Source organism: Electrona antarctica, assembly GCF_951216825.1.
Source record: "Electrona antarctica genome assembly, chromosome: 18".
Taxonomy (NCBI): domain Eukaryota; kingdom Metazoa; phylum Chordata; class Actinopteri; order Myctophiformes; family Myctophidae; genus Electrona; species Electrona antarctica.
In genome coordinates this window covers 9,245,927-9,272,351 of record NC_136799.1, presented here as the reverse complement: position 1 = coordinate 9,272,351, position 26,425 = coordinate 9,245,927, and the positions used below count along the sequence as shown (strand labels likewise).

At 43.2% G+C, this 26,425-nt stretch overlaps 2 protein-coding genes across 2 annotated transcripts in view; one reads left to right on the top strand and one right to left on the bottom strand.

Moving 5' to 3' along the window:
* Positions 1-963, bottom strand: part of dlgap2a (discs, large homolog-associated protein 2a) — a 426,762-nt gene extending 425,799 nt beyond the window's left edge. The window contains exon 1 of the mRNA XM_079527917.1: positions 257-963. Within this exon, the coding sequence (XP_079384043.1) occupies positions 257-283 (27 nt within the window). The 5' untranslated portion in view covers positions 284-963. The remainder of the gene's footprint in view (positions 1-256) is intronic.
* Positions 964-1,213: 250 nt separating this feature from the next.
* Positions 1,214-10,485, top strand: erich1 (glutamate rich 1). Its single transcript, XM_079527643.1, has 6 exons — positions 1,214-1,672; positions 2,857-2,985; positions 4,917-5,045; positions 6,824-7,255; positions 8,053-8,232; positions 9,410-10,485. Exons 1-6 carry the CDS (start codon positions 1,639-1,641, stop codon positions 9,517-9,519), a joined length of 1,014 nt encoding a protein of 337 aa, XP_079383769.1. The 5' UTR covers positions 1,214-1,638; the 3' UTR covers positions 9,520-10,485.
* The last annotated feature ends 15,940 nt before the right edge of the window (positions 10,486-26,425 follow it).

The following is a 26,425-nucleotide window of genomic DNA, read 5'->3' as shown; positions in this document are numbered from 1 at the left end:
TACATACTATTACAAATCACACAGTTAACAGTATGAAAAAAAAGTCTCGTTGCCCAAGGAAATATGGGTTGGAGAGGGGAAAAAAGCCACAAATGTAACTGGAAAGACCGTTTGTCCAGCACGTGAAACCCACCCATTAATTTCACAAGACTACAAAACCCACTTTTAAGAACAATTGTATACACAAATGCAGTGCATGCGTGAAAAGGTGAATAAGAAGAAGCATGCAGGCTTAATTGTGTTTTGCTGTGGTTACCTTCTTCAGAGCTGACATTCTAGGCATGCAGAGATCCTTCTCCTCCTCCTCCTCTTGCAAAGCTCCGTTCTCACATGCCGAGGTCCCGAGCCAAGTTTTGGAGGCTGCACCAGTCCTCTCTTCCTCCAGCTCCTCTCTCCTCTCCTCTCCTCTCCGGTGGTGCTGATGATGCTGGTGGTGCCTGCTCGCCTACTTGATATGCGCCTCGCGCCTTGTCCCATGCGCTGCTGCTGCTGTCAGACGGGCTCTGTCTGTGGCGCATACCACCCCTACCCCGACCAGGGTTTGACCACAGGGGGAGCCCTTTTTGTTTTGTAGTTTACTGTACAAATACACGCAATAGTCAAGTGTTGCCAAGTCTGCTTATTATAAGCGAATTTGGGCGTGTTTATTTCGGTAAAGTAGCTTGTAGGACTAGACATAATATAGGCCTAATAGTCTTTTTTTTTTTTTTTTTTACATTTTGGACAAAATAGCCAATTTTACATTGATATGCCCAGATGTCCCGAAAAGCCCACATATCCTTTTCAAATAGTGGGTAAAACTGTGTCACCTTAGCGTCTAAACACTTTAACCAGTGCCACGCTACAAGCTTTTTGGGGGGTTTGAAATAAATTGAAAATGTAATGCAAATCATTGAATATATATTCTTTCACAGCAAACGTTTTTAACAGGGGGGGGCACAACCAAATACAGATAATTCTGGGGGTCCTTAATTAACATGAAAAATAGTTTTTCAGAAAACTGTCAGGATTTGGATTTTTATAGAATCTGGTCTCAGGGTCTTAGGGCCGATTCATACTCCTATTTTGGCACTGTAGTGCCGAAATGATTTCGGCTCGTCAGACATTTTCAGTAGCACCGAAGAGCCGACTTTAGGACGGTACCCGCCCCCCCGAACGTCACATTGTAGGCTCTAACAGCGCCGAACCGACTTTTATTCGGCTCTAAAATAGGAGTATGAATCGGCCCTAAGTCTTATTATGGGTTAATAATCTTTTGGGCTTGTTTTCATAGAACCTGGCAACACTGTCTGACAGTAGTACACACTCACTGTACTTTACTGTACTGCTCCAGTAGCTCTGCTCTGCTTGGAGTCTTATTATGGAATTTATATTGTTGTTGTTGTCCTTCTTGGATTAACATAATATCATGGCATCACCAAATTCACCTCCTACCACTACAGTCCTTTCTTTCGTCATCACACGGAGAGGGACATCCTTGTGGGAACGTGTCTGTCGTTTGTTAGCTCCGTTAGCTTAGCTTGCCAGCACCACAGTAATTAGTTTGTATACCGGTACTTCCTTTTTGTGTTTGTTCGCCCTCTTTTTCAGCTTTTTCGGCCAGTCACGTCTCTTCTCCCCCGTCCGTCCGCTGAATGTATGAGTCTCTATAATATGGCACGAAGACAACAAGGTGAGACAGTCATTGTACTTTCAGGTGGTGCATCATGGTTGCTTTTAGCCTCCGTAGCTAACGGCTCGAGACAGTCCATACAACTCTATGCTCAACTTGCTCAAGTCTCCGTAATTTCGCGGTTATAGTATCGCGTGGATACGTTTGTAAACAAATGCACGTGGTCCTGACTGTGATGGTTATTGCATTCTAACTTGTAGCGCTGTACTCATGTCTGTCACTCACAACAACTTCAGCTCTTGTCATCTGGTATCCATATTCAATTCATCCATATCCAATCAATAAAAAAAATAAACGGAGGACCCTTATGTGATGCCATGTGTAAACAAATCTTAGCGTTTTTTCTTGGTTTATCCTCTTAGCAGTTTTTGTATTGACCTGTACTTTCCTTGAACTGTACTGTACCCATTCATTCTGCAAACTGTTAATACAATTTGCAATCAATCAATCCAATTAACCTGACAATCAGAAATCAGAAAGGGTCAGTCTAGTCTACTTGCCCTACCTACAAGATCTCCCTCCACACTGCTGATTCAAATTAACGTTCGCTCTCTTGTCCTGTGTACACACCCCCTTTCTCCTGTAAACTCCTTTAGTTCAATTTGTACACTCTGAGTCAGAGTTACAGACCCATAAGGGTCCATTTGGTTCCAAACTATCATTTAGCTGGGGACCCCCTGGAACCGGTATCAAGAACCGCTGGGGGTCCCCGGACCCCACTTTGGGAACCACTGATTTAGAGTTTGTGGATAATCTGTTACTTCTTTTTTTGCTAAGATATTTTTGGGGCTTTTTTTTCTCCTTCTTTATTGATAGACACAGTAAGTTGTCAGGAAACAAGGAGAGAGATAGTGGGGGAAGACACATACTGTAGCAAAGTTCGTCAGAATCGGGACTCGAACCCGTGACACACTGTCAGGCTGGATTACCAGCATAGGTGCCTGGACCGCTAGGCCGGCCCAGGCCATGAAGGATCTGCTACTTTTGATGCTTTTGTCCGACGCTGTAGTATGATGATCAACTTAGGGCATTAATAAACACACACACAAAACAAGTTAAAATATGGAGGACATAAGTGCTTTCTGCCCGACATTGAAAATAATATCATGGTTATAGGTAATATCATGGATAGGTATGATCTAATGAGAATGATATTTTATTTATTTGTGTTTGTTTCCACGTAGTATTTCAATCCAAGGTGCTCCAGAAACTTTACCCTGCTGCCAGCCAGCGGGAGGAAGAAGAGCCAAGCCCACCAAGCATCGTTGAGACCTTAGCCCAAAAGATCTGTCCTAAAAGGAACACTTCAAGAGGTAGGATCACACTGTCAATGTTGATGATGTATTGATGTTCACTCCTAGCCTGGCTAGAATAAGCCAGACTCATATCACACTGTCGTGTGCGTAATCCACCAAAGGCCTTTATTTTCTCCGCCAACGGCAGATTCGCGTCTGACTTATTAGCCAGGCTAGTTCACTTTTGGCACAGAACATAGAGTCAAATCTACTTCATATCGTCACTGTCGAGTGGAAACCTTGTATGTACAAAACCAGGACTCTTCAGAAAATGAAAAATAACCTGTGTTCCAATGGATCAAATATAGTTACTGTATTTTTAGTCACCATTCATACTTTTCATACAAAACAAAACACAGACCACCTGGCATCTATATTGTAGGCATGTCATTACAGATGGAAAAAATAAAAAACATAGTAATACATTACATAATATATGTATATGTGTCTTGAGGAGCTCTCAGCTATTTTCGCTACTTTTCAGTCGGTATGTTTGTCCTGATGAAGGTCTAAGAACCAGAAACATTGTTTTGAAATGAAGAAGATTATTATTTTTTACCCAGACAGAGTAGGAGATCTTTCCCTTTTTGAATATCATACAGTATAAAATCACTAAATCACTAAAATTCACAAACACAAAGCGAAAAACATAAAGCGATGAAATGTATGGAGATGATTGGACATACAAGGTTTCTGCCAAATACTGACGATATGCTGACCCTTCACAGTTGAAGAGGAACAGAGCTAAGTGACTTTGAAAGAGGGTCCATTATTTGGGACACGGGTGGCAGGATTGAGCTTCAGTCACAAAGACTGCTGCTCACGGTCACCTGGCTGGCTGCAGCTTCAATAGGAGCGTTGAGCATTTTTGTCTATGGCAGTAGTTCTCAAATCTTTTCATGTCAAGGACCCCCACATTGATATGTATTTGGCCCCGGACCCCCATCTGAAAAAGTGTTCTCTTCTGCCAGCATTCCAGGGACCTCCAGAAGAGAAGATTCATGTTAGAAATCCAAAAATGTTAACCTTTTCGATATAAGTCTTTCAAAAATAGCGGATGTACAAGCTTGCAGCGCAGCACAAAGTAACACTCTGTGAGCTTGTAAATCTTCTTTTTTTTAATAGTCAACATATAAATGGATAAAGTGGTTAAAATGAATGTGATTCTACCTTAACTACTTTTGCTGGGGACCCGACCCACAGCATGACAATTCCCCCATCCAAAAGGTGTTAAGTTTCTGAATTGTTTGAGTATGAACATTATGAATCATATTGACTTTACAGTCACAAGTTCACAGTCACCACTTCTCAACCCGTGGGAAAGTTTTGAGAGACTTGAGAAATCGATGCCACGGTGCATTGAAGTTATTCTGGCAGCTCGTGGTGGCCTAACACCTTAGTATTAAGACACAACAGGCCCTATAATCGCCGATGCCTTAGCCCTTATCCCTAAACTTCTTTGCTCTTTTTTTTTTGAGTGGTGCAAGTGCAACCAGGAACAGCGGACATGTCCCTATGTCTGTCCCTATGTTTAGTGCTGTTGCACCACTCACTTCAGACTGGTCTGATTATTTTTTTTACTATCTTTAAAACCATTTGGATAAAGGCGCTATATATAAATGCACCATTTTTCATGTAGCCGATCTACATCGACAAGTTGTGTGCTTGTAGAACTGGTATTTTAACTATTTGAAAATGTTACAAAAAAAAAGAAAAGTTTAAGGATGAGGCACTGGTGAAAATAGGGCCCTTACTGTTAATTTAGCCCTTCATTTGTCTCCCGTCTGTGTCTGCAAAAGTGAAGTGTACTATTAGAACTCCCGTCTTCCCTCGAAAACAGACGCTCTCTCTCTCCCAGTAAGACACTCAACACATGCTCTCCGTAATTACTGCTCCCATTTCAAGACATGCTCCGTATAACCCTCCTTTCATGTGCTCTCCGTCATCAGGTGATGGAGGGGTAGCAGAGACTGAGAGCGCTGGCCATCTGGGCCGACGGGTCTACACAGTGCTGCCCCCTCCTTCCCTCCCTCCAAAGCCCCACCCAGAGGAAATAAATCGCTCGGGGGATCCAGCTGGTAAAAGGGCTTTAATCCATTCTGACCTGAGGCTGATTCTAACAAAATGTCTTCTAACAGTTTTCTGGAAAAAACCTATACAGTATGTTTCTATGTCAGTGGTGCTTAAACCTTTCCATGTATTAATGCATTTTCTGGTTTCATCCTCAAGCAGATTTTGTATTGACTTGTGCTTTCGTTTGAATGCCTACCCATTCCACATACACTGAATACAAATTTCAATCAATCAATCATGTCCATGACCCCCCATCTCAAAATATTTTGTTCCCGGGACTTTCTAAAATAGCAGATATAAAATGACAGATATACAAGCTCATAGCATGTGACTTTGTGCCACGCTTGTAGATCTGGTATTTTTGAATAGCCAAAAGTATAATGGTTTAAGTGGTTACAATACAGCAAAAAAAAAAAGAAGTACCCGGACGCTTTCCAGGTTTTACCGTGTTAATCCATTGAGACCTGGAACGCATCCATGTCACGTTAGCGTTTAACCACATTAACCATTAACCTATTTTGGGCGGGAACCCCTTTTGGTGTTTTAAACATTATGTTATAATTTAGCTATTGAAAAATAGCAGATCTACAAGCTCATAGCGCGCCACCGAGTGGCGCGCTATGAACTTGTAGGTCTGCTATTTTTGAAAAATCGTTAAAATGTGCCTCAAATCTTTCCGAAAATTGTCATGATTTAGAAAACATTTTTTTTTTAATTTCGACGTCAGGCCTGAATGGGTTAATCTTACATTTATGGAGTGCCTCTGTTAGTCAGACATGCGCCATTAAGCCCGAGGGATTTACTGCGCGAGACCGACGTCTCCTCCAGGATCACTGCAGGCCGGCGTGACAATCACTCTTCACTAGGATGCCTTTTCAACTCCTGTGATAAAATAAATGCGTTTATATCGCACCTTTCTCCAAAAGCGCTTTGCCTTTATGAGGTGTATATTCATTCACCCGTTCACACACCAATGGAATAATAAAAAGCATGCATGCAAAAGCACCAACTTTCTCAACCGGGCCATGATGAGATGCCGATTAGGGCTGTGGATCTTTGGGTGTCCCACGATTCGATTCCGATTCTTGGGGTCACGATTCGATTCAAAATCGTTTTTTTTCGATTCAACTCTATTCTCAATCCAAAAACATTTTTTTCCAAATTCAAAACGATTGTCTATTCAAAATGATTCTTGATTCAATACTACAATACAATACAGCTGTGCTGATCTGAAGTGACTAGTACTGACTACAGTAACTTGAAAATGACTGAAAACATGATGTTTACTGTGATTAGAGTAAGCTTACATTTCATATCACAGTGAAAACTGTAACTATAAGCTGAAAAATAAAAAAAAATAAAAAAGGGGGGGGTCACATGTGCTATGGTGCTATACCACCCTTTGGCCAATGGACGTGGGCTTCGTGTCCTCACCGTTTGGCATAGCCCTCTACCATAATTATTGCCAGCCAGAACTGCTATTTTTGGCGGGAGAAGGAGAAAAAAAACAGACAAATACAATGAGGGACCAAGAATTTGGTCCTTAAAAAAAGTTCTGTGGACCAGTGTTAATTTTGACAGCAAATTTTGAAAAGTTTTAGTCTAGTTTTAGTTGTCTAAATATACAACTTTAGTCAACTAAATGTACAGTTCTACTGGATCTCTTCTCCACTAACATTTTAGTAGACGAACATTTTTCTGGTTTTAAATGAACACTGCTGTGGACAGTGGACTCAAACAGTGACCTATCTAATCCAGAACCTCCCGTCTGATTGGCTGACAGAGAGCAGCGAGGAACCCGATCCAGATGGGGAGGTGGAGGAGGTGGAGGAGGAGCAGGAGGGCCACGGGAGACGACGGAGAAAACGGAGGAGGAAAGTAGCAGCAGCACAGCAGCAGGGCGAACGGCATCCGGAGGACGCTGGCGGGGAAGCCGTGGCGGCGGCGGCGAGCGAGCCCAGTGAAACGCAGGGAGGAGATAAGGAAGGCCTCAGCAGGAACAAGAGGAGGAAGCTGAAGAAGAAACGCCACAAGGAGAGGCTCCTGGCCAGCGGCCTGGTGCCCCGGGCCACCGCTCTGGAGTTCACCTACCAGAGAGAGGGGGCCGAGGAGGGGGAGGAGGAGGAGGTGGAGGAAGAAGAGGAGGGGGGGGAGAGGAGAGCTTCTGAAGTGACAGACTTCCTCAGGACCACCATGGAGACTTACGTGTCAGATGGTGAGTTTGTGGTAGAGAAGATGTACCGATGTACTATTTTATCCTTCCGATCCCGACACAGATTCCGATCCCCATATAACTTGCTTACCGATCCGATACCAGTGTGTAATTTGCATTAAAACAAAAAGGGGTGCTCATATCATCATACATCGCATTCCATGCTCAGAAATCATCACAAATGTCATTCCGGCCAATCACTTTTGGCGTCTTCACTTTTCTGCCCTCACTTTTGTCCTCAATATGTACTGCCAATAAAAATATCGCTATGGGGTGATCAGCCAATCAAATCATCATGTTTACATAAACAGACAAAGCTGGGCATAGGAGGGGCTAGCGCCCCTCAAACAATCTAGGACAGTGGCCCTCAAAGTGGGGTCTTTGAGGGGGTTCCAAATGGACCCTTACAGGTCTGTAACTCCAAGAGTGTACGAAGGGTACCAAAGTAAAAAGTGTGAGTACTTTTTCCACCACTGCCTATTTGAACCACTTGTCCTCTGTCCTGTCTGCACGCACACGCAGGCAGACCTTCACTCACTGTCCTGTCTGCACACACACACACGCAGGCAGACCTTCACTCACTGTCCTGTCTGCACACACGCAGGCAGACCTTCACTCACTGTCCTGTCTGCACACACACAGGCAGACCTTCACTCACTGTCCTGTCTGCACACACACAGGCAGACCTTCACTCACTGTCCTGTCTGCGCACACACACACACAGGCAGACCTTCACTCACTGTCCTGTCTGCACACACACAGGCAGACCTTCACTCACTGTCCTGTCTGCACACACACAGGCAGACCTTCACTCGCGCATGGGGCCGTGGAGGACCTGCTGAGCCGCATGTCTAGTGGGAGAGCGCCCCCTAGCGTGCTGGGCCAGCTGCAGCAGCTCAAAGCCCTGGTGCAGCAGCAGGAGACGGACAGACTAGCTGAGGCTCTGGACCAACTGAACGCCTCCTCCTCACTGTCTCCAGGTCAGTTAAAACTCACCCGCCGCCATCGCTGCCATGTAGTGGCTGAAGTTATGCTCGCGAAATGCCACAATTCATGTCAACGGAGAACCATTTTATTTTGGAAGCCGTTCACTCGGAAACGGAAGACAGGAAGTATAATTGACATGTAACGTGTCCGGCAAATTTAATTCACCCAAAATCGTTCACACTATGATATCATATACTATAATATTATAGTATTCCTGATCTTTGAATCTTAATAAACCAGTGGAGCTGAGTTTCTTTACCAGTGTTTTTTCCGACAAGTACATTCTGCCCAAGGACGCAAGTCTGTTCTTTGTGTTCTTGGTTATTATTGACAAATGGCTTTAGTCGCAGTTCAGTGAAGCTTTACTCTGTCAAACGCAGCAGCAGGAATCAATTGACCACCGGTGCAGCTTCAAAGCAGAGCCCTGACTTTCACTGTATTTAACGTCTTTGCCTCAGAGCTGGACCCATCCATGCAGGATGTATGGACCTGATGTCCTAGAATCTAGGACATCAGATCCAGATGACCAATTACTGTTGTTTTGACTGATATATACGGACATACATACGTAGGAACACATACAAATTACAAATATCTATTTGATACATAAAAAAATATTCAACTTAAATATCTGAAAAATCAGGGGCCTGGACCGCTGGCCTAGCGGTAGGCTCCATTGTAGCCTGACGCGTTGCAGGTTTGAGTCCCGATCCCTGCGACCTTTGCTGAGTGTCACTCCCCGTTTCCTGTCTACACTTCACTATCAATAAAGGCATTAAAAAAAGTGTCTGCACAAAGTGGCTGTAGATCTGCTTTTTTGTATTTTAAAGCGAATTTAGTTTTCACTCAAATCTTTGCTTCCGTGCGGGTCCCTGGAACAAATATTTTGAGATGTGGGTCTGTGGCTAAACACATGTATCAGTTTGGGGGTCCTTGACATGAAAAGGTTGAGAACCACTGATAAAGCAACACATTTTTCAGAAAACTGTTAAGAATATATAAGATATTTTGGAGAAATGGCCTCAGGTCTTAATGGGTGGTTAAGATACATTCTACTGTCTCTGGTCATACACATTCTGCAACACTCACCTCTCCAGCCATGCTGCAGGTGATTCTGCACCGTCAGCGTTTTGTCAACCTGTGCTTGTCGTCACTTTGTGTATTTTCCAGAGGAAACCGCCGCAGTCGTTGGACTGTTCCAGTACTGGATCACAGACATCCTCCCCATGCAGACACGCAGACAGAGACAGACAGAGGGCCGTCCCCATCAACCAGACTGAAACAGAGACAGACAGAGGGCCCTCCCCATCAACCAGACTGAAACAGAGACAGACAGAGGGCCCTCCCCATCAACCAGACTGACACAGAGACAGACAGAGGGCCCTCCCCATCAACCAGACTGAAACAGAGACAGACAGAGGGCCCTCCCCATCAACCAGACTGACACAGAGACAGACGGAGGGTCCTCCCCATCAACCAGACTGAAACAGAGACAGACAGAGGGTCCTCCCCATCAACCAGACTGAAACAGAGACAGACAGAGGGTCCTCCCCATCAACCAGACTGAAACAGAGACAGACAGAGGGCCCTCCCCATCAACCAGACTGAAACAGAGACAGACAGAGGGTCCTCCCCATCAACCAGACTGAAACAGAGACAGACAGAGGGTCCTCCCCATCAACCAGACTGAAACAGAGACAGACAGAGGGCCCTCCCCATCAACCAGACTGAAACAGAGACAGACAGAGGGTCCTCCCCATCAACCAGACTGAAACAGAGACAGACAGAGGGTCCTCCCCATCAACCAGACTGAAACAGAGACAGACAGAGGGCCGTCCCCATCAACCAGACTGACACAGAGACAGACGGAGGGTCCTCCCCATCAACCAGACTGAAACAGAGACAGACAGAGGGCCCTCCCCATCAACCAGACTGAAACATATAAACTATTGTATATGACTCTCAGTTTAGCAACATGAACTCTGACTTCCCTATCCTGGTCAGGTGGTCAAGTCATAAGACTGTAGGCATGGTCGGCGAAAATAGCCGATCTACAAGCTCACAATGTGTTGCAACGCGGCAGGTTTTGGTGTAAGGGGGGGAAGGGCCAAGGATAGAGCCCTGTATAATGGATTAAGTGGTTAAGCAAGAGCGCTGTTGTTGTTTGAATTCATTTTCCTGCACACACACACACACATTGCTGTGTGCAAAATAATTTGTGTTGGGAATAAAGTGCTTTTCCTTTCTTCTTTCCGATATGTTTTAATGTCCATTATCCATTCTCATGCATTTTTGTGGCAAATAATCAAAGATTGCTTAAGTAAAAACAGTCACTACATTGTAAACCAAAGAAATAGGGTACGGTACAGGCTTTAGTTTCGACATACTAACAGTCCGACAGTCATTAGACCAACACCCTACCCCGAACCCTAACCACAAGCACGACGCAACGCATGTCGGACCAACGCATGTTGGGAGCAACGGGTGATTTCAGCATGTCGGTCTCTTCTTGTGTCGGATAAGTGTGTGCACCCCAAAAAAGATATGGATTTGAATGCCTGTATTTTATACACCAACTCATGATTTCATGAAATCCTTTTCTTTATCATGAAGGATATATATCAAGGAAGGATATATCACATCAAGTTCCATACCGGTAATTATTGACCAAGGGCCATACAGGACAGACATGTAATTGTTATTAACATCCCACTGTCGTGTCCTAACTTCTAGATGGAGGCAAATAATGCCAGGTCTGCTGGAAGGCTAGACGTCATGACATTTGAAACTAGACGGCTAATTCAATAGCTCCTTGGTTAACCCAAATTCTCTGCAAATTGAATTCTGGCTGAGCCGGTACGTCAAACTTACTGCAAGTGTTGCCTAATTGGATGTGAAGGATGGGGGGAGGGCAACTCTTGAGAGTGTACACATGGAAATGACCTGCAAGGGTCCGTTTGGTTCCATATGTACACAGGATTTTGCAGTGTAGATTGGGGTCCCAGAGATATAAACAAAAAACATAGCTATCAAACAGGGGGGTCTGTGTTCTCATGCATATCAAAGTAATCAAACTAGGAGCTCTTGAAATACCAAAGGTTTACAATCACTGCATTTAGCAGACAATATAGCACCAATAGGCTCTATGCACACAGAATAACTCTTCTATTCCTACTTCCGGGCCCCTTCCCTACTTCCTGCACATGTGTTACCGTCACCGATGATACACAATGAAGGCTCATGTTGTTAGCTTGTAGATCTGCCTTTTTCGCCGAATGTTTGCCTACATGTTCGCCTACAGCGTTCATGTGGTTAAGTCACCAATTCACCTGAATGATTCATCACAGGTCTGGAATGAGCTCCTTACTCCATTACCTTAGTTTTAGAAGATGTGTGGTGTTACTGGCGTAGGATTGATGGTGGGAGCTGTAGTTTGCCGCCTCTCTTTACTCTCAGGTGATTAGTAACACTATAGGATGTCCCCGCAGACAGCTTAGAGCAGCGGTTCCCAAAGTGGGGTCCGCGGACCCCTAGAGGTACGCGACGCATAACCAGGGGGTACCCGAAATAATTCCCAGAAATAACTTTTTGTAACATTAAAATTATGTTTATCTACGTGGTCATTTCTGCCAAGTTGCGCAATAAACATATTTTTTGTGTTCATTGTGTTTCTCCCATGTTTGCTTTGGGCCAATAGCTGACATGATTACTAAAACTACAACATCAGTCAACCTGTCGTGACCCCAAACAGTAACAGCAGGACGCATGCTGCAGAAACAACAAAAAGACTCAGGACACTTGAAAGGTTTCTGCGGCCGCTTCAGATGAGGGGGTACCTGGAAAAATGTCTACCCCAAAAGGGGTAGGCTACCTGGTCCAAAAAAGTTTGGGAACCCCTGGCTTAGAGCGCCTAGTCATCGACGGCGGCGATCTTAGAGCGAAAGGTAGATTGCACATCATTGCCCTTTACTTTCACTACTCGACTTGTATTGATTTTAAGACGCACAGTGTGACACCGAAATATCGCTCAATACCTTCAAGCTTTGAAGTATAGATTCCTCTGTACTTGGCTGCGCATTCTCTGCCTAATATTGGTGTAAGCGGAAGATTAAATGACAGGGAAAACTTGGCAGTGGTGCATTGATATGTTTCTGGGCAAGGATGTGTACTCAAAAAGTGCTGGTACTGTCCTCTACCAGAAGTATTTATACATCTCTGCCACAATGGGAGAGACAGTCAGAGACTACTTCATGTTGCCCTAATGGCGACATTTTTCAACCTGCCAACTGTATTTATAACTCAAGTCTCCCCGCGATTCATTTTGTAATGGAATGGAGGCAATTATGTCACATTATATGCACACCATCCAGAACCATCCAGAATGTGGAGACCTCCGCTTCACTAATTGTGCAGTGTCTTTTGTTTAAGCTCACACAACTTAATCACGCTTATTTACTGGAGCTTGCCACAAACAAGAGAGAAATTAAACTCTGCAACAGTTCATTTAGTTGTGAATGGAAAGTAGCGCGGTAATGGAGGCCCGGAAATGGCTTCTTTATGGTGTATGACACAGCTCCATTAGAACTTAGGGTTCTATTATTTCCTACTCCATCATTGTCTGGGGGCCCAGTGAGGAAATTGGCCATGTCACAAAATCGACGAGCTCTTTGTTTTATCATAGCGACACACAGTCATTTTGTAAATGAGAGAGGATGCATGGTGCTTTTTTTAATCTCCAAGATCCTTTTGGATCATGCCTGACAAAGAACTTCATATATGGGCATAAAAGGGACACAGACATAATAACTGGGTGGGGCATGCATTTCCAACTTCCATAGTTCCAAGTAGGCCAGTGCCCAATGGGCACCGCTCTATAACAATTATCAATCTGATGTTGCCGTTTTTTTAGGCCCTAAGGCCCACAGACCCTCAGAATACATAGGGTATGTTCATCACACTGCCTGATATGAAGGGGGGGGGGAACACTGCCTAGAGCAGGGCTTCTCAACGTTTTTGGCTGGGGAGCCCCGGAACTACTTTGGCCATGTCTCGCGACAGAAAATAATCTGGGGACCCCCCGAGGAGTTGCGACCCCCAGGTTGAGAACCCCTAGCCTAGAGCAGGGCTTCTCAAAGGGGGTGCCGTGGCACCCTAGAGTGCCTTGACGCAAGTCGAGGAGTAACTCAGAATACTTTAATATTTACAATTTCAATGTCACTTCAGTTTAACCACTTAGACCCCTCTATACTTAGTAAAACGGAACAGTTAGTTAAACTGTACTCTTACACCAAGTGCTATATTTTTGTCCATGCTAAACCCCATATCCTTTTTTACTATTTTGAAAAACATTTTTGAATAGCCAATGGACGAAAATAGAGCCCCAAGTCTCTTATACCAAATATAGCCAATCTACAAGCTCACAACGCATGTTGTGACTGTGAGCTTGTAGATCGGCTGTTTTTGGTGAATGTAATTCAGGGGTGTCGTAGATGAAAAGGGGTATTTACAGGGTTGACCTGTGCCAACGATTTTCAGAACCCCTGGCCTAGATCACTTTTTATGCTGAAAATGAAACTCAACATCCCTCGACAGCAGTGGGCGGAGTAAATCACAACCTGGTCCGGGAGCTCTGTCTGAATGAAGCTCGTTTTAAAGATTATTACTTTAAAACAAAATGCAATTTGAAAGACTTGGTGCGACGGGTTGAGCCAGCACTCTCAGGACACGATTTATTGTGATTGAATATCAAAGCAGTCCACATCATATGCACATTTCTCAAAAAGTTTGAACTGTTTTTCTCGAGTTTTGAAAGCGCTCCGCTCTGTCTAAAAAAAATAAGCACTGACCAGCACCTTCTTAAGGCGTCCACTTTTTGCGCAGCACTAAGCGGACATTGCTTGCTTTTCGCTCACATTTTCGTGCCAAGGACCCCGAAATGTATACTGTATATACTGTATGCCCTTTGAGGTTTGTTTCTAATGTTAAGTGCTTTATAAATAAACTGTATGATTATTATTATTATTATTAGATATTAAATATATATACATTTGAGGGTTTGAATTCAAACACTGTCAAGATTTTTTAAATTTTTCTTTTAAATAGCAGATGCAAAAGCTATGAAGTGACGCGTTCTGAGCTTGTATATCTGGTATTTTTTTAATAGCCAACATTAGGGATAAGAGGGTTCAAATGATTGTGATGCTGCATTAACAAATTTCGCTGGGGACCCCCTGGAAACCCCTCTTAATAATGTTCTATTCAAAAAACAGAGGTAACTTGCCAAAGTAATATTTACAAGGCTCAGTCCATGTCCCCATTGTACCGACAAGGTGCATTCCTAGCGACTGGCTGGGAAAACAAGTCTTCAACAATGGAGTTTGGGAGGTGTGAGAGGATGCCCGAGTGTAAAAATGGTAACTATGGAATTAGGTATTAATGAGTGTGTGTCTACTATTGATTCAACAAGTTAAGGGGGATTTAAAGCAAGTTCCTTCTCCAAACTGCCTTGCTTGACCAAACCTGCACAAACAGTGCAAGCAAAAATGACTTCAGAATGGGAATTTGTAAATATAGAGTAATTTATGCCGTCTGCTAACCTTGTTGATCAAATGTATTATAAGAAAATAACAATGTTTATTCTTTCCATTTAATTCTATTTGCAGGTATAAAATCTAACCTGACTCAGTTTCCTGCACAATGTTATTGGCATGGCGTCACATCATGCTAGAATTAAATCACGTCATGCTTGTCATAAGCATCCATCCATCCATCTTCAACCGCTTATCCGTAGTCGGGTCGCGGGGGCAACATTTGTGACCTCCTCCTGGGGGATCCATAATGAATCATGGTGATATGAAATGTGAGCTTTAATCATATTGCATCATATTCAAGTGCTTTTGGAGAGAAATGAGAATCAGTATAGAGGCCTGCAGAGGGGACCTGTATGTGTCTGTGCCCAGGTGATGGTCGTTGATGCTCATTAATACATCAAGGAAGGCAATTATGTTTCTGCACTGTCAAATAGGTCTACATCTATCCTAAGATGCCATCAAAGAAAGCTTTTTTTTAATAAGTTAACTCGAGCTAGGTTCTAAACAAGAAAGCATGTTTACAGTTATTAAATTAAGTCATTTTACATTAAAAGTAATGCTACGTTTGCAATGTAGCCTAGTTAAATAAAAAATGTGGAAAAAAAGCTTGGGGGGAAGATAAATCATTAAAAAGAAATTGTCTGGAAAATAATTTTGTTTAAAATATCGCGGAAAATCGATACGATCTTTCGAGTTACGTGCATTACAGCCGTACACGTACGTACAGACAGAGATGTGGTGCATTTAGATATATACATTGCAGGTTTTCAGTGAGCCCAAACTGTACACAGTTTCTGTAGGAACCGCTTTTCTAGTTTAGTCATGATATAGCCATCATCTGTGTGACGTCCATCGTCGCGCGGCACACCTCATTGTTGCATGTGCCCAAAATAACAGATCTGTAAGATGTCAACACGATGGCTTATAGGTCTGTTCTTTTGGATAAGATACGCACATTACACGTGCTATGTATCTGGGTTTGAGAGCCAATGATTAATGTAAACTTAAAAGTAGCCTATACTAGATAGCCAAGTTAGCAGTTGGCATAATATTGTAGCTCTGTTCGGGACTGTTGCACAAGGGTGAATGATGAAAAAGTTGCACTTTGTGAACGGGGACAATATTGGACATAACTGCGTCACTTCAGAGGAACTAAAGGGAGCTCAGCCAACATGAGTTAAATAAATCCTTTATTTCTGTGACTATTAGTCCATTCTCTCACACTCACTCGGTTATAATAATTGAACCACAGCGCCGGGCCCATCTAGCGGCTTTTTCTTCAACATTATGGTAATAGTAGTAGTATTTTATGTATTTGTCATTAAAAGGAGGAAAACAGATTAATACAGTGACTGCATTTGTTATCTTTTGTAAAAAAGAAAAGAAACATTGACCAAAATACTGAAGACTTAGCTTATTGTGCCTACCCTTCTAGCATATGAACAGATTGCATAGGTGAGATAATACAACAAAGCAAACAGAAAAAACTAAACACACACAAAAAAAATCACACCTGTGTGAACTGAGTGGTGTAAGGTCTTATATAGACTGATCAGCTGTGGTCTGACGTAATGTCTGACGTAATGAAATCACACCCGTGTGAACTGGGTGACCATAGCAACCGTGCTCATTTTTTGAGCACAGACAGACAGACTAACAAAGCCAGTTGTAGGAGTGGTTTACACCACTCAAAAAGCATGTTGCCGAGCCTCGGTCCGACCCAGTAAGGGTAGGGTAGGGCTGCGCCTTAATTTCCAGGCCCAATGAGAACTCTACCATAGCCTTTGCCACAAACTGTACGAATAAAGATATTTTCCCTATATGTGTACTTTCATATGACCCAGGTGAACAAAGTATCTGTGACAAACTGTAAGATAGGGGCGTTTCCCCATGTATGTGTCCGCATGTGTAGTTTTAGTGTAACCTTTACAGTACAGCCTTTGCCACAAACTGTACAATAAATGTCCTTTCCCCTGTGCGAGTCCTGACTTTTAGATAACCCTTTTGATTATAGCCTTTGCCAGAAAATATTAAATGACAGGGTTTTTTCCCCCTTCAGAAAAGCATGCTCATAACCAGGTTCTCACCTATAAGAATCCTCATTTTAACCCAACAATTTGCCATATGACAACAATATTCCCATATGACCATAGCTTTTGCCACAAATTGTACAAATAAAGGGTTTATCCTTAGAATGAGTACTCAAGTGCATTTTCATATTACCCAGGTGAATAAAGTTTTTGTGACAAACCATACAAGGAAAGGGCCCAGTATGAGTCTTAATGTGTATTTTTAGATCACCTTGTTGACTATAGCTTTTGCCACAAACTGTACAAGAAAGGGGCTTTTCCCCTGTATGAGTCATCATGTGTACTTTCATATTACTCACGTTAATAAAGGTTTTGTGACATGATTCATCATGTGTACTTTTAGTGTGGACTCTTCACCAAAGCTGTTGCCACAAACTGTACAAGAAAAGGGCTTTTCCGCTTTTACATGATTCCTCATGTGTACTTTTAGTGTGGACTTTACCAAAGCTGTTGCCACAAACTGTACAAGAAAAGGGCTTTTCCCCTGCGTGAGCCCTGATGTGTGTTTTCATATGACACTTTTGATAAAAGCCTATACAGTGAGGGGAAAAGGTGGGGGGGATTCAGATTTTACGGCGCCAGTTTCGAATTGCAGCCGTCCGTAGGTGCCCTTTGAGAGCGGTTTTGAAGGAGTCAAGGGATTTGCATGTCTTAATGACTGTTGGTAGGGCATTCCACATTTTGGTGGCATAGGGAGCGAAAAGAATTTAGTCCCTTGTTTGTGCCGAATCTGGGTTGTACATGGTTCGTTGCACTCCCTCTGGTGTTGTGGGTGTGGACTTCGTTAACATTAAGGAAGTATCTAGACAGGTACATGGGTATCTTGGTGGTGTATCGAATCTTACAAGAGGGTCCACCATGTTCAATTCATCAAAACATTTAGAGACGTACAAATAGACACTTATATATAGCCAAAGAACAGAACAGGAATTCATCATCATCATCGTGTGTGCGCGCGTGTGTTTGTGGGCTATAGTTAGCCCTGGTCCAGTGCTTACAGCGAGTCTCTCTCTGACGCCCTGTGGAAGTCCCTTCCGCAGCCCTCTAGCGATTTTCTCACTCCCGTGCGAGTGTTTACAATTCCCAGCAAATAAACAAAACGACGTAACTACTCACCGAAACAAATCCTGCTAGACCTTGGTAAGTCTATTCTCTGAGCTGGGAAGCGTCTCTCTAAAATGCACTATTTTAATCATTAAATAAAATGAATACAACCAGATCGGCACAGGCAAAACCCGGAAATGCCGTAGTAGAAGAAATGACTCTGCCCGGTAAATTCAAGGTACATTACATTATTAAAATGGCACAAAGTGCATTTTACAGAGAAGCTGGGGACCTGAGATGCTTCCCAGCTTCAAGAATAGACTTTTACCAAGGTCTAGCAGGCTTTGTGTCGGTGAGTAGTTACGTCGTTTTGTTTATTTGCTGGGAATTGTAAACACTCGCAATCGCTAGAGGGCTGCGGAAGGGACTTCCACAGGGCGTCAGAGAGAGACTCGCTGTAAGCACTGCAGGGGCACAGATAGCATTTTATAACTGGGGGGGATAGATGTGGGGGTATTTGCGCGCGCATAGCACGCACAGAAAATTTCACCTCCTCACTTTTGCGCTGAGGAGGGGGGACATCCCCTCCACTTTTGAGCACTTTTTAGCACAGATGTGTTATGTTTTCCACAGATTTCAAGGCAAAACACTGCTAACACAGACTCAGCAAAGCCAGCAATCCTTACCCGATTAAGTCTACTACAGATGGATTATTAAAATTAAATACAGATGTATTAGATTAATGAAATGCACATGAATTCATGAAGTCTATCTCAAATAGATTTTATTCAATTAATTGCATGAATTCTTCACAGCACCTTTAGTGTGCCTTTGCATTTTGAGAACCAGTACAGTTGTGGTGTGTCTATTACAGTCTATTACAAGTCTGTGACCAGTGACATGGTGTGGATGCCCTGCCTGCCCAGCTGCCATCTTGCTGTTGTTGTCAGTATGTACCTATTCCTAGACATAAACCACGGGGGAAATAATCTTTAAAAATGCAGTTAGCCCACTACAATTTGTTCTACAGTCTGTACAGGGCTGTAGATGATGTTTTTGTTGCCCTACTCACAACTATCTTCTGGTTGGACTCGAGCCCGAAATGTGCGCTTGTGCTGCAGTTTCCCTAAGAAAAACCACACCAACCTCAATTGCATTCTAACTAATAGTTTCGAGCGGATTTTCTTTTTTTCAATGACATTTATTGATTGATTGATTGATTGAAGAATTTATTAACAGTTTGCAGAATTACAGTACATTTCAAGCACAAACTCAATACAAAGGCTGTTAACTGTGAGTGGACGACCCAATTAAGCATTACACTTGTTTCCAACAGGGTCCACCATGTTCAAATCATCAAAACATTTAGAGACGTACAAATAGACACTTCTATAGACAGAACAGGAATTCATCAAAAAGGAATTCATCAAAAAGGAGGTAAAAAGGGAAAAGAAATATATACAGTGAGGGGAAAGAAGGGGGGGGCGGGGGGGGATTCAGATTTTACGGGGGCCAGTTTCGAATTGCAGCCATCCGTAGGTGCCCTTTGAGAGCGGTTTTGAAGGAGTCAAGGGATTCGCATGTCTTAATGACAGTTGGTAGGGCGTTCCACATTTTGGTGGCATAGGAGCGAAAAGAATTTAGTCCCTTGTTTGTGCCGAATCTGGGTTGTACATGGTTCGTTGCACTCCCTCTGGTGTTGTGGGTGTGGACTTCGTTAACATTAAGGAAGTATCTAGACAGGTACATGGGTATCTTGGTGGTGTATCGAATCTTGTGGACCAGACCCATTGCAAGATGCTGTACTCTGTCGTCGACCCTAAGCCATTCCAGCCTGTCGAAGTGGGCAGGGGTGAGGTGGGTTCGGGGGGCTAGATCAAGTAGGAGCCTGACCAGTTTGTTTTGGGAAGTCTGGAGCCTGGTTTTAAGGGCCTTTGAGGTGCTGTGGTACCAGGAGGTGCATGCATAGTCAAAGAAACCCTGTACAAGGGCTCCTGTTAAGGTCTTCAAGGTGTTTTTGTTGACCAGTGAGGAGATCCTGTAGAGGAATCTTGTTCTATGGTTGACTTTTTTGATTACGTTGGTGGCCATTTTATCACCGGAAAGATTAGCCTCCAGGATGGAACCTAGGTAGGTAATTTCATCTTTACGTGTGATAACATTGTCACCCACTAGCTAATATGAAGCTAATATGAAGCTAAATGTACCGTCCAAAACGCTAGCCTGACCTAATAGCCACTTGTTGCTAGCGCCGTAGCGCGTCGCGAGCGCTTTCAAACTGTTTTCAGTCAGACCACGTGATGTACAGTATCAGCAATGTTAATTTCGGCGCGTGTCAGGCAGCGGACCTTACAGTTTAGCTATATTTAGCTACTGCCCAGTGCAGCCCAACATGTGTTGAAATGCCGTGTGTAACCAACCTGTTCTGTGTATTAGTGTAGTCTGACGTGTGGCTGTAAAATGAGGTCCAGCAGTTTGTTTCTTCTCTCCAGCAGATTTTCTAGTGTCTCCATCTCTCTCTGGAAAAGTTTGAACATGAACTCTGCGGCCAAACTGAGACGCTCGCTGACAAACACTCTGAGCTTCACGCAACTTTCATCAACGCCACGCTGTTTCTCCAAAACACACAAGAGCTCCTCTCCCGCCGACGTCAGGTGTTCATTTATCGACCGCCGTATGTACTCTATTTGACACGTTTTATGTGACATTTTTGACAACCGCACTTTGTTTCTCACCTCAACGAAAACAACACGCTCTCACTTCAGGGTGAAAGTGCTTTGCGCATGCGCAATGAAGGATCTAGGCACGCACGTCAGAGCGATAGATCCCTTTCGCCCCCTGGTGGAACTTGTAGAAGAGGCGTATAGCGAGTGAGTGAGTGAGTGTCGTGAGTGGACATTTTATTATACAAAATCTGCTAAAGGATAAAACCAGAAAAAGCACTGACTTGTTTACATCAGGGTCCTCAATTTTCAATTCATCAAGACATTTAAACACAGAAAAATACACATCTATGCAAAATAGAAATAAAAATCACACCCGTGTGAAGTGCAGGTGCAACTCCGTGTGGGGGTTCCCGGGGGGGTGGGGGGGGGGGGTGTTCCAGACCCACAGGAACGCACCCAGCGTGCCGGCCCGTTTCCGGCGAGCCGCTCCACGTCCGAAATGGTACAGAAATGACAGAGTTACCATGTGGGGGTGGGGGGGTGGGGTGGGAAGTTCCAGACCTCCAGGAACGTGCTCAGGGGGCCGGGCCGGTTTCAGCGAGCCGCCCCGCGTCCGAAACGGTTGAGAAATGACAGAGTTACCATGTGGGGGTCCCTCTACTGTACTGTACTGTACTGTACTGTCACTGTACTGGCACACCCGAAAGCATCATATATAGAGTTAATACGTGCGTGTGTGTGTTAGGTTGCGCACAGGTGGTGAAAAACAACCATGCTGTTTTCGTGCCCAGGCACCCACCCAGCCAGCCAGCCACCACACACATAGCTAAAATCACACCTGTGTGAAGTGAGGGGCGCTATTTTCATCATACATCATCTCATTCCGGCCAATCACAATTTGCGTCCTCACTTTTCTGTCCTCACTTTTTATTCTGGCTGCTGAGTGATATCCAACGAGTGCTTCCAAACTCCAACACTTAGGAAAAAAAATCACTTGCAAGGAATTTCTTGACAGGAAATAACTCATAAACAGCTATGTGTGTGTGTCTGTCCCTGTGTCCCTCCCTGTGTCCGAGCATGGAAATAGCATATTGTCACCACCAAGTGTCACTGTTGTGCAGCCTAACACACAGACAGAGGCCAGGGAGGAGAGCTAGTAGGCCTACAGTACAGTACAGTACAGTAGGCTACCACTCACTTCAGACGGGTCTGATTTTTATGAAACAAACACTTTGCAGATAGAAAGAGGATATACTGTAGTTTAAACTTTTCGTACAGCTGCAATGTTGTGTGCAAAACGTTAACATGTCGGGAGCGATGCGAGACAAAATCACAAATGATATCCAAACCTCGGATGGATCAGAAAAACCATGGACAGTGCACATATAGTTTCAGAAGTATGAGGCATTGAAATAGAGGTCTATGGGGGCTGACGGCTGTGTGCAAAAATCCTGCAGGTGCTGGGGGTGACGGAGGCGGACCAATGTTAAAAGCTGATTTACGGCTAAACCGCTCCATATTTGATTTAAAAAAAAAGCTTCATATGATTCCGAACATGTACGAATACAGTTATGTACGTAGATGGCAGTTCGATGCTCAGATGTTTTGCTCAACTGCTCAGATTTTACACTTCCTTATGCAGAGTGCTATCCATGGTGCTGAAGTCTTGTTGACCTCTCTCCACTGTGTCCGGCCCATATACAACAGCCTACGTCAGGGGGCTCAAAAGGTAGATCGCGATCTACCAGAGATCACAAAGGATGTGCATGTAGACCACATGACATACACCTAAAAACTATATTATTTTAAAAAATAAAAATATATATTTTTTCTTTTTGGCATCTGCCACTTGAATTCTGAATTCCGTTTAATTATGTTCCACCGGAAACAAAGAGGATTAAGTAAGTAACTTGAATTAAGGTGATCGACTTAATTGATTAAGCTCAAACCCACAATGCAATACTTTTTTAGCCCTGGTCCAGTGCTTACATCGAGTACAAGAGTGTTGCACACAAACGTCGATAGCATTACAAATGTATGGTACAAATTTATCACAAGTGTGTGTGTGTGTGTGTGTGTGTCTGTGTCTGTGTCTGTGTCTGTGTGTGTGTGTGTGTGTGTGTGTGTGTGTGTAACATTTCCCCTCTCTATTTCCCATTCCAAGTGCATTTGTCTTATATGTAACGCCAGCACCGCTATTCCAAAGCCTCCTCCGGTATACATTTTTAAACTACTTTCAACAATGGTATACTCTTTTTCTATGAGGCAATACTACTAAGATAGCTCTACACTAGATGCCCAACAGGGGAACACGCTTCACTGAACAGTAGTAGTATAGTACAGTGGTTTTCAACCAATGGTCCACCAGCGGTCATTGAGGGGGTTCCAGGTGGTAACCAGCTAAATGATGGAGAGTTGGTAACCAAATGGACCCTTAGAAAATAAATCTTTAGCGCTTCCATAAAGTCTGTGCTAAGTCGTATGATTGTTGCACAACGTAGAAAAGAAAAGAAGGAGGAAGTCAGACACCTCTGCAATTTCCTGATTCACGTGTGTGTGTGTGTGTCATATGTCACATGGATGCATTGTTCGCAGTAAAGTCACTAAGTACATTTACTCACGTACTGTACTCCGTACTGTACTTTTGAGGTATTTCCAATTTTCACTATTTTACATCTACTCCACTACAACTCAGAGGCAATTATACTTTTAACCCACTACGATTATTTGAAAACTTTACTTATCAGTTACTTTGTAGATGTTGCTTATTATTACAAAACATACATTAACCACTTCAGCCTATATACAGTATATAAATACAGTACTGTACATTTTGGTGATTTGAAATCGTTTGTACGTTTTACTCAAGTAAATTTTAAATTCCGGACTTTTATTTGTAACAGTATTTCTATATTGCAGTATGAATACTGAAGTAAATAATTTTAGCTGTGGCTCAGGAGGTAGAGCAGGTCGTCCAATGATCCATGGGTCGGCGGTTCGAATCCCGGCTCCTCCTGTCTACATGTCGAAGTGTCCTTGGGCAAGACACTGAACCCCAAATTGCTCCCGATGTGCTGGTTGGTACCTTGCATGGCTTCCGCCGCAATCGGTGTATGAATGTGTGTGTGAATGGGTGAATGTAATGCACAATCTATGTAAAGCGCCTTGGATAAAGGCGCTATATAAATGCACCATTTACCATTTAGTAGCCTACTTTTTCCACCACTGACTGAACACAAAAGGCAATAGAGGGTATGCACGTGACATCATCATCAAACCAGGAAGTTATGCGGGAACGCCTACCGAGTGCCAAAAAACTACTTTCTGGACTTGACAGCCCATACATCCGAACAGAAAAGTCCAATATTATCGCATTAAACGACAATAAACGACGTTAAACTCACTTTGCCACTCGATTTGCCATTCACTTTATGCATGCGCATACCCTCTATACTGTTGTTGGCATTTTTGGGCGTCATGCAGGAAAGAACATAAATAGCAGCCTTCTGGTTTAACCGGGTCAGCCCCATCCTGTTGAGTAACCAAATAGTTTCTGTTCCCATCTGTCTGAACTGGGAAATAAAAAAGCGGATGTTGACTCTCGATTGACATGCGTTGAATGTGGAGAAAATGTGAATGAAACCAATAAGCTATGAGGTAAAGTCCGTAGTGTACATTCGGAGAGTTTTATTCCTGTCCTTTAAGGAAATAGTCATATGCACACCTGATTGGCTCAGAGATGGTGCGTAGGCAGGGATCAAACGTAGTGATTGGCTCAGAGACGGACCATGTGTACGTAGCCAATAGGCATGCAGGGATCAAACAGAGAATATAAGATGCCTCGTCTATTCGACTAAAACGTTGCTTAAATAAAAGGGTTACTATTGTGCAAATGCAGACGTGTGTGCGGGTAATTCTATTTTATTTTAATGTGGTTACATATATAATATAAATATGACAATCATTATTCCATTAGGTTGAATCACCTTTCTGTTTATTATATATTGTGTTTATAGGAACCAGGAAGACAAGAGTCTTTCTTCTCATTGAATCAAACAAACAGAGGCAGCAAGTAAACAAAAGGGTTTGTTTCACTGAGACAAATTAAAGGGACACTGGAAGAAAGTGCAGTTACTGAATGTTAATAGTATTTGTAGTAGATAACAGTAGCACAATTTGAAATGTGCACCCTATGGCCAGAAAAATAATGAAGTGAAGTTGACCATACTGCTTTGGTGCACTGCCCCTCCTTGTGGAGAGGCTGCGTGGAGGTGTGACTTGTAGTCCAGGAAGGAAGTGAGACCACATTTTCACGACAATTCTTTGTCATGAAGATGGTGCCATGACTAAAATATCTAAAAACACATAAAACACACATTCAAAAACCCCAGGAAAGTGTTTCTTGTGTCCTAAACATCATTAAAATAAGATCTGGTTGCAAAATGGGCGAAGTGGACATTTTGCAGATTGTCAAATTGAGGAGAATAATACAGCAGCCGTGGACAACACCAGCAGCAGAACGGCGCTGGGACCGGCGTGTTTCATGCCCTGGTTACACAAGTCTCCCTCGCAGCAAGCCATGGCACCGCCGCATGCTATGCTGGTCTGGCAGCCCTTGGTGACAATGCTATAACCTGTGAAACAGACATGAGAAATCGAGCCCTTGGTGACCATGTTATAACCTGTGAAACAGACATGAGAAATCAGCCCTTGGTGACCATGTTATAACCTGGGAAACAGACATGAGAAATCAGCCCTTGGTGACCATGTTATAACCTGTGAAACAGACATGAGAAATCAGCCCTTGGTGACCATGTTATAACCTGTGAAACAGACATGAGAAATCAGCCCTTGGTGACCATGTTATAACCTGTGAAACAGACATGAGAAATCAGCCCTTGGTGACCATGTTATAACCTGTGAAACAGACATGAGAAATCAGCCCTTGGTGACCATGTTATAACCTGTGAAACAGACATGAGAAATCGAGCCCTTGGTGACCATGTTATAACCTGTGAAACAGACATGAGAAATCAGCCCTTGGTGACCATGTTATAACCTGTGAAACAGACATGAGAAATCAGCTCTTGGTGACCATGCTATAACCTGCGGGGAACAGACATGCAAAATCAGACAACACTGACCTAAAGAAATGATTGGATTGATGTAAGGCTTCTGGATACTTGCAGTACTAAACTAAAGTATCAATATTGCAATGTAGTAAAAGTACAAAAGTATTGGCATCAAGATATAAAGTAACAAAAATAAGTACGGTACTCATTTTGCAGAATGTCCCATTTCACAAGTTTCACAGATGTCTGAAATTTATAAAAGGGTCTTTTGAAAATAGCAGATATACATGATGTGTTGTGAGCTTGTAGATCGGCTATTTTCAAATATGTTTTGTACCACTATATGTTTTTGTAATGCTCTTACCATCAAATCTTAAGGAGAAACAGCGGTTGAAGAAGGACAGAGGACAGAGGAGAGTGTCCGTGCACGAACGGGGTTCAGCCGCAGTGCACGTGTAGCATCTTAACCCATGAACTATAGGGAGACAGTACCGTCTGTTACACACATGCAGTGGTGGAAAAAGTATTTTTTTTACTTAAGTAAAAGTATAAATACTGCATTGTAGAAATACTCTGTCACAAGTAAAAGTCCGGCATTAAAAATGTACTTGAGTAAAAGTACTAAAGTATTGGCATTATTAAAGTACAAAAAGTAAAAGTACTCGTTATGCAGTTTTCAAAGGTTTAAAAAAATGTAAAATAGCTGATATAAAAGCTTGTAGAT

What these genes read in the sequence shown, in the direction of transcription:
- erich1 (XM_079527643.1), top strand. Translation starts at nt 1,639, where the DNA reads ATGAGTCTCTATAATATGGCACGAAGACAACAAG. An exon ending in TCGCTCGGGGGATCCAGCTG is followed by an intron (nt 5,046 to 6,823) that starts GTAAAAGGGCTT and finishes ATTGGCTGACAG; the next exon opens with AGAGCAGCGAGGAACCCGAT. An exon ending in GGAGACTTACGTGTCAGATG is followed by an intron (nt 7,256 to 8,052) that starts GTGAGTTTGTGG and finishes GCACACACACAG; the next exon opens with GCAGACCTTCACTCGCGCAT.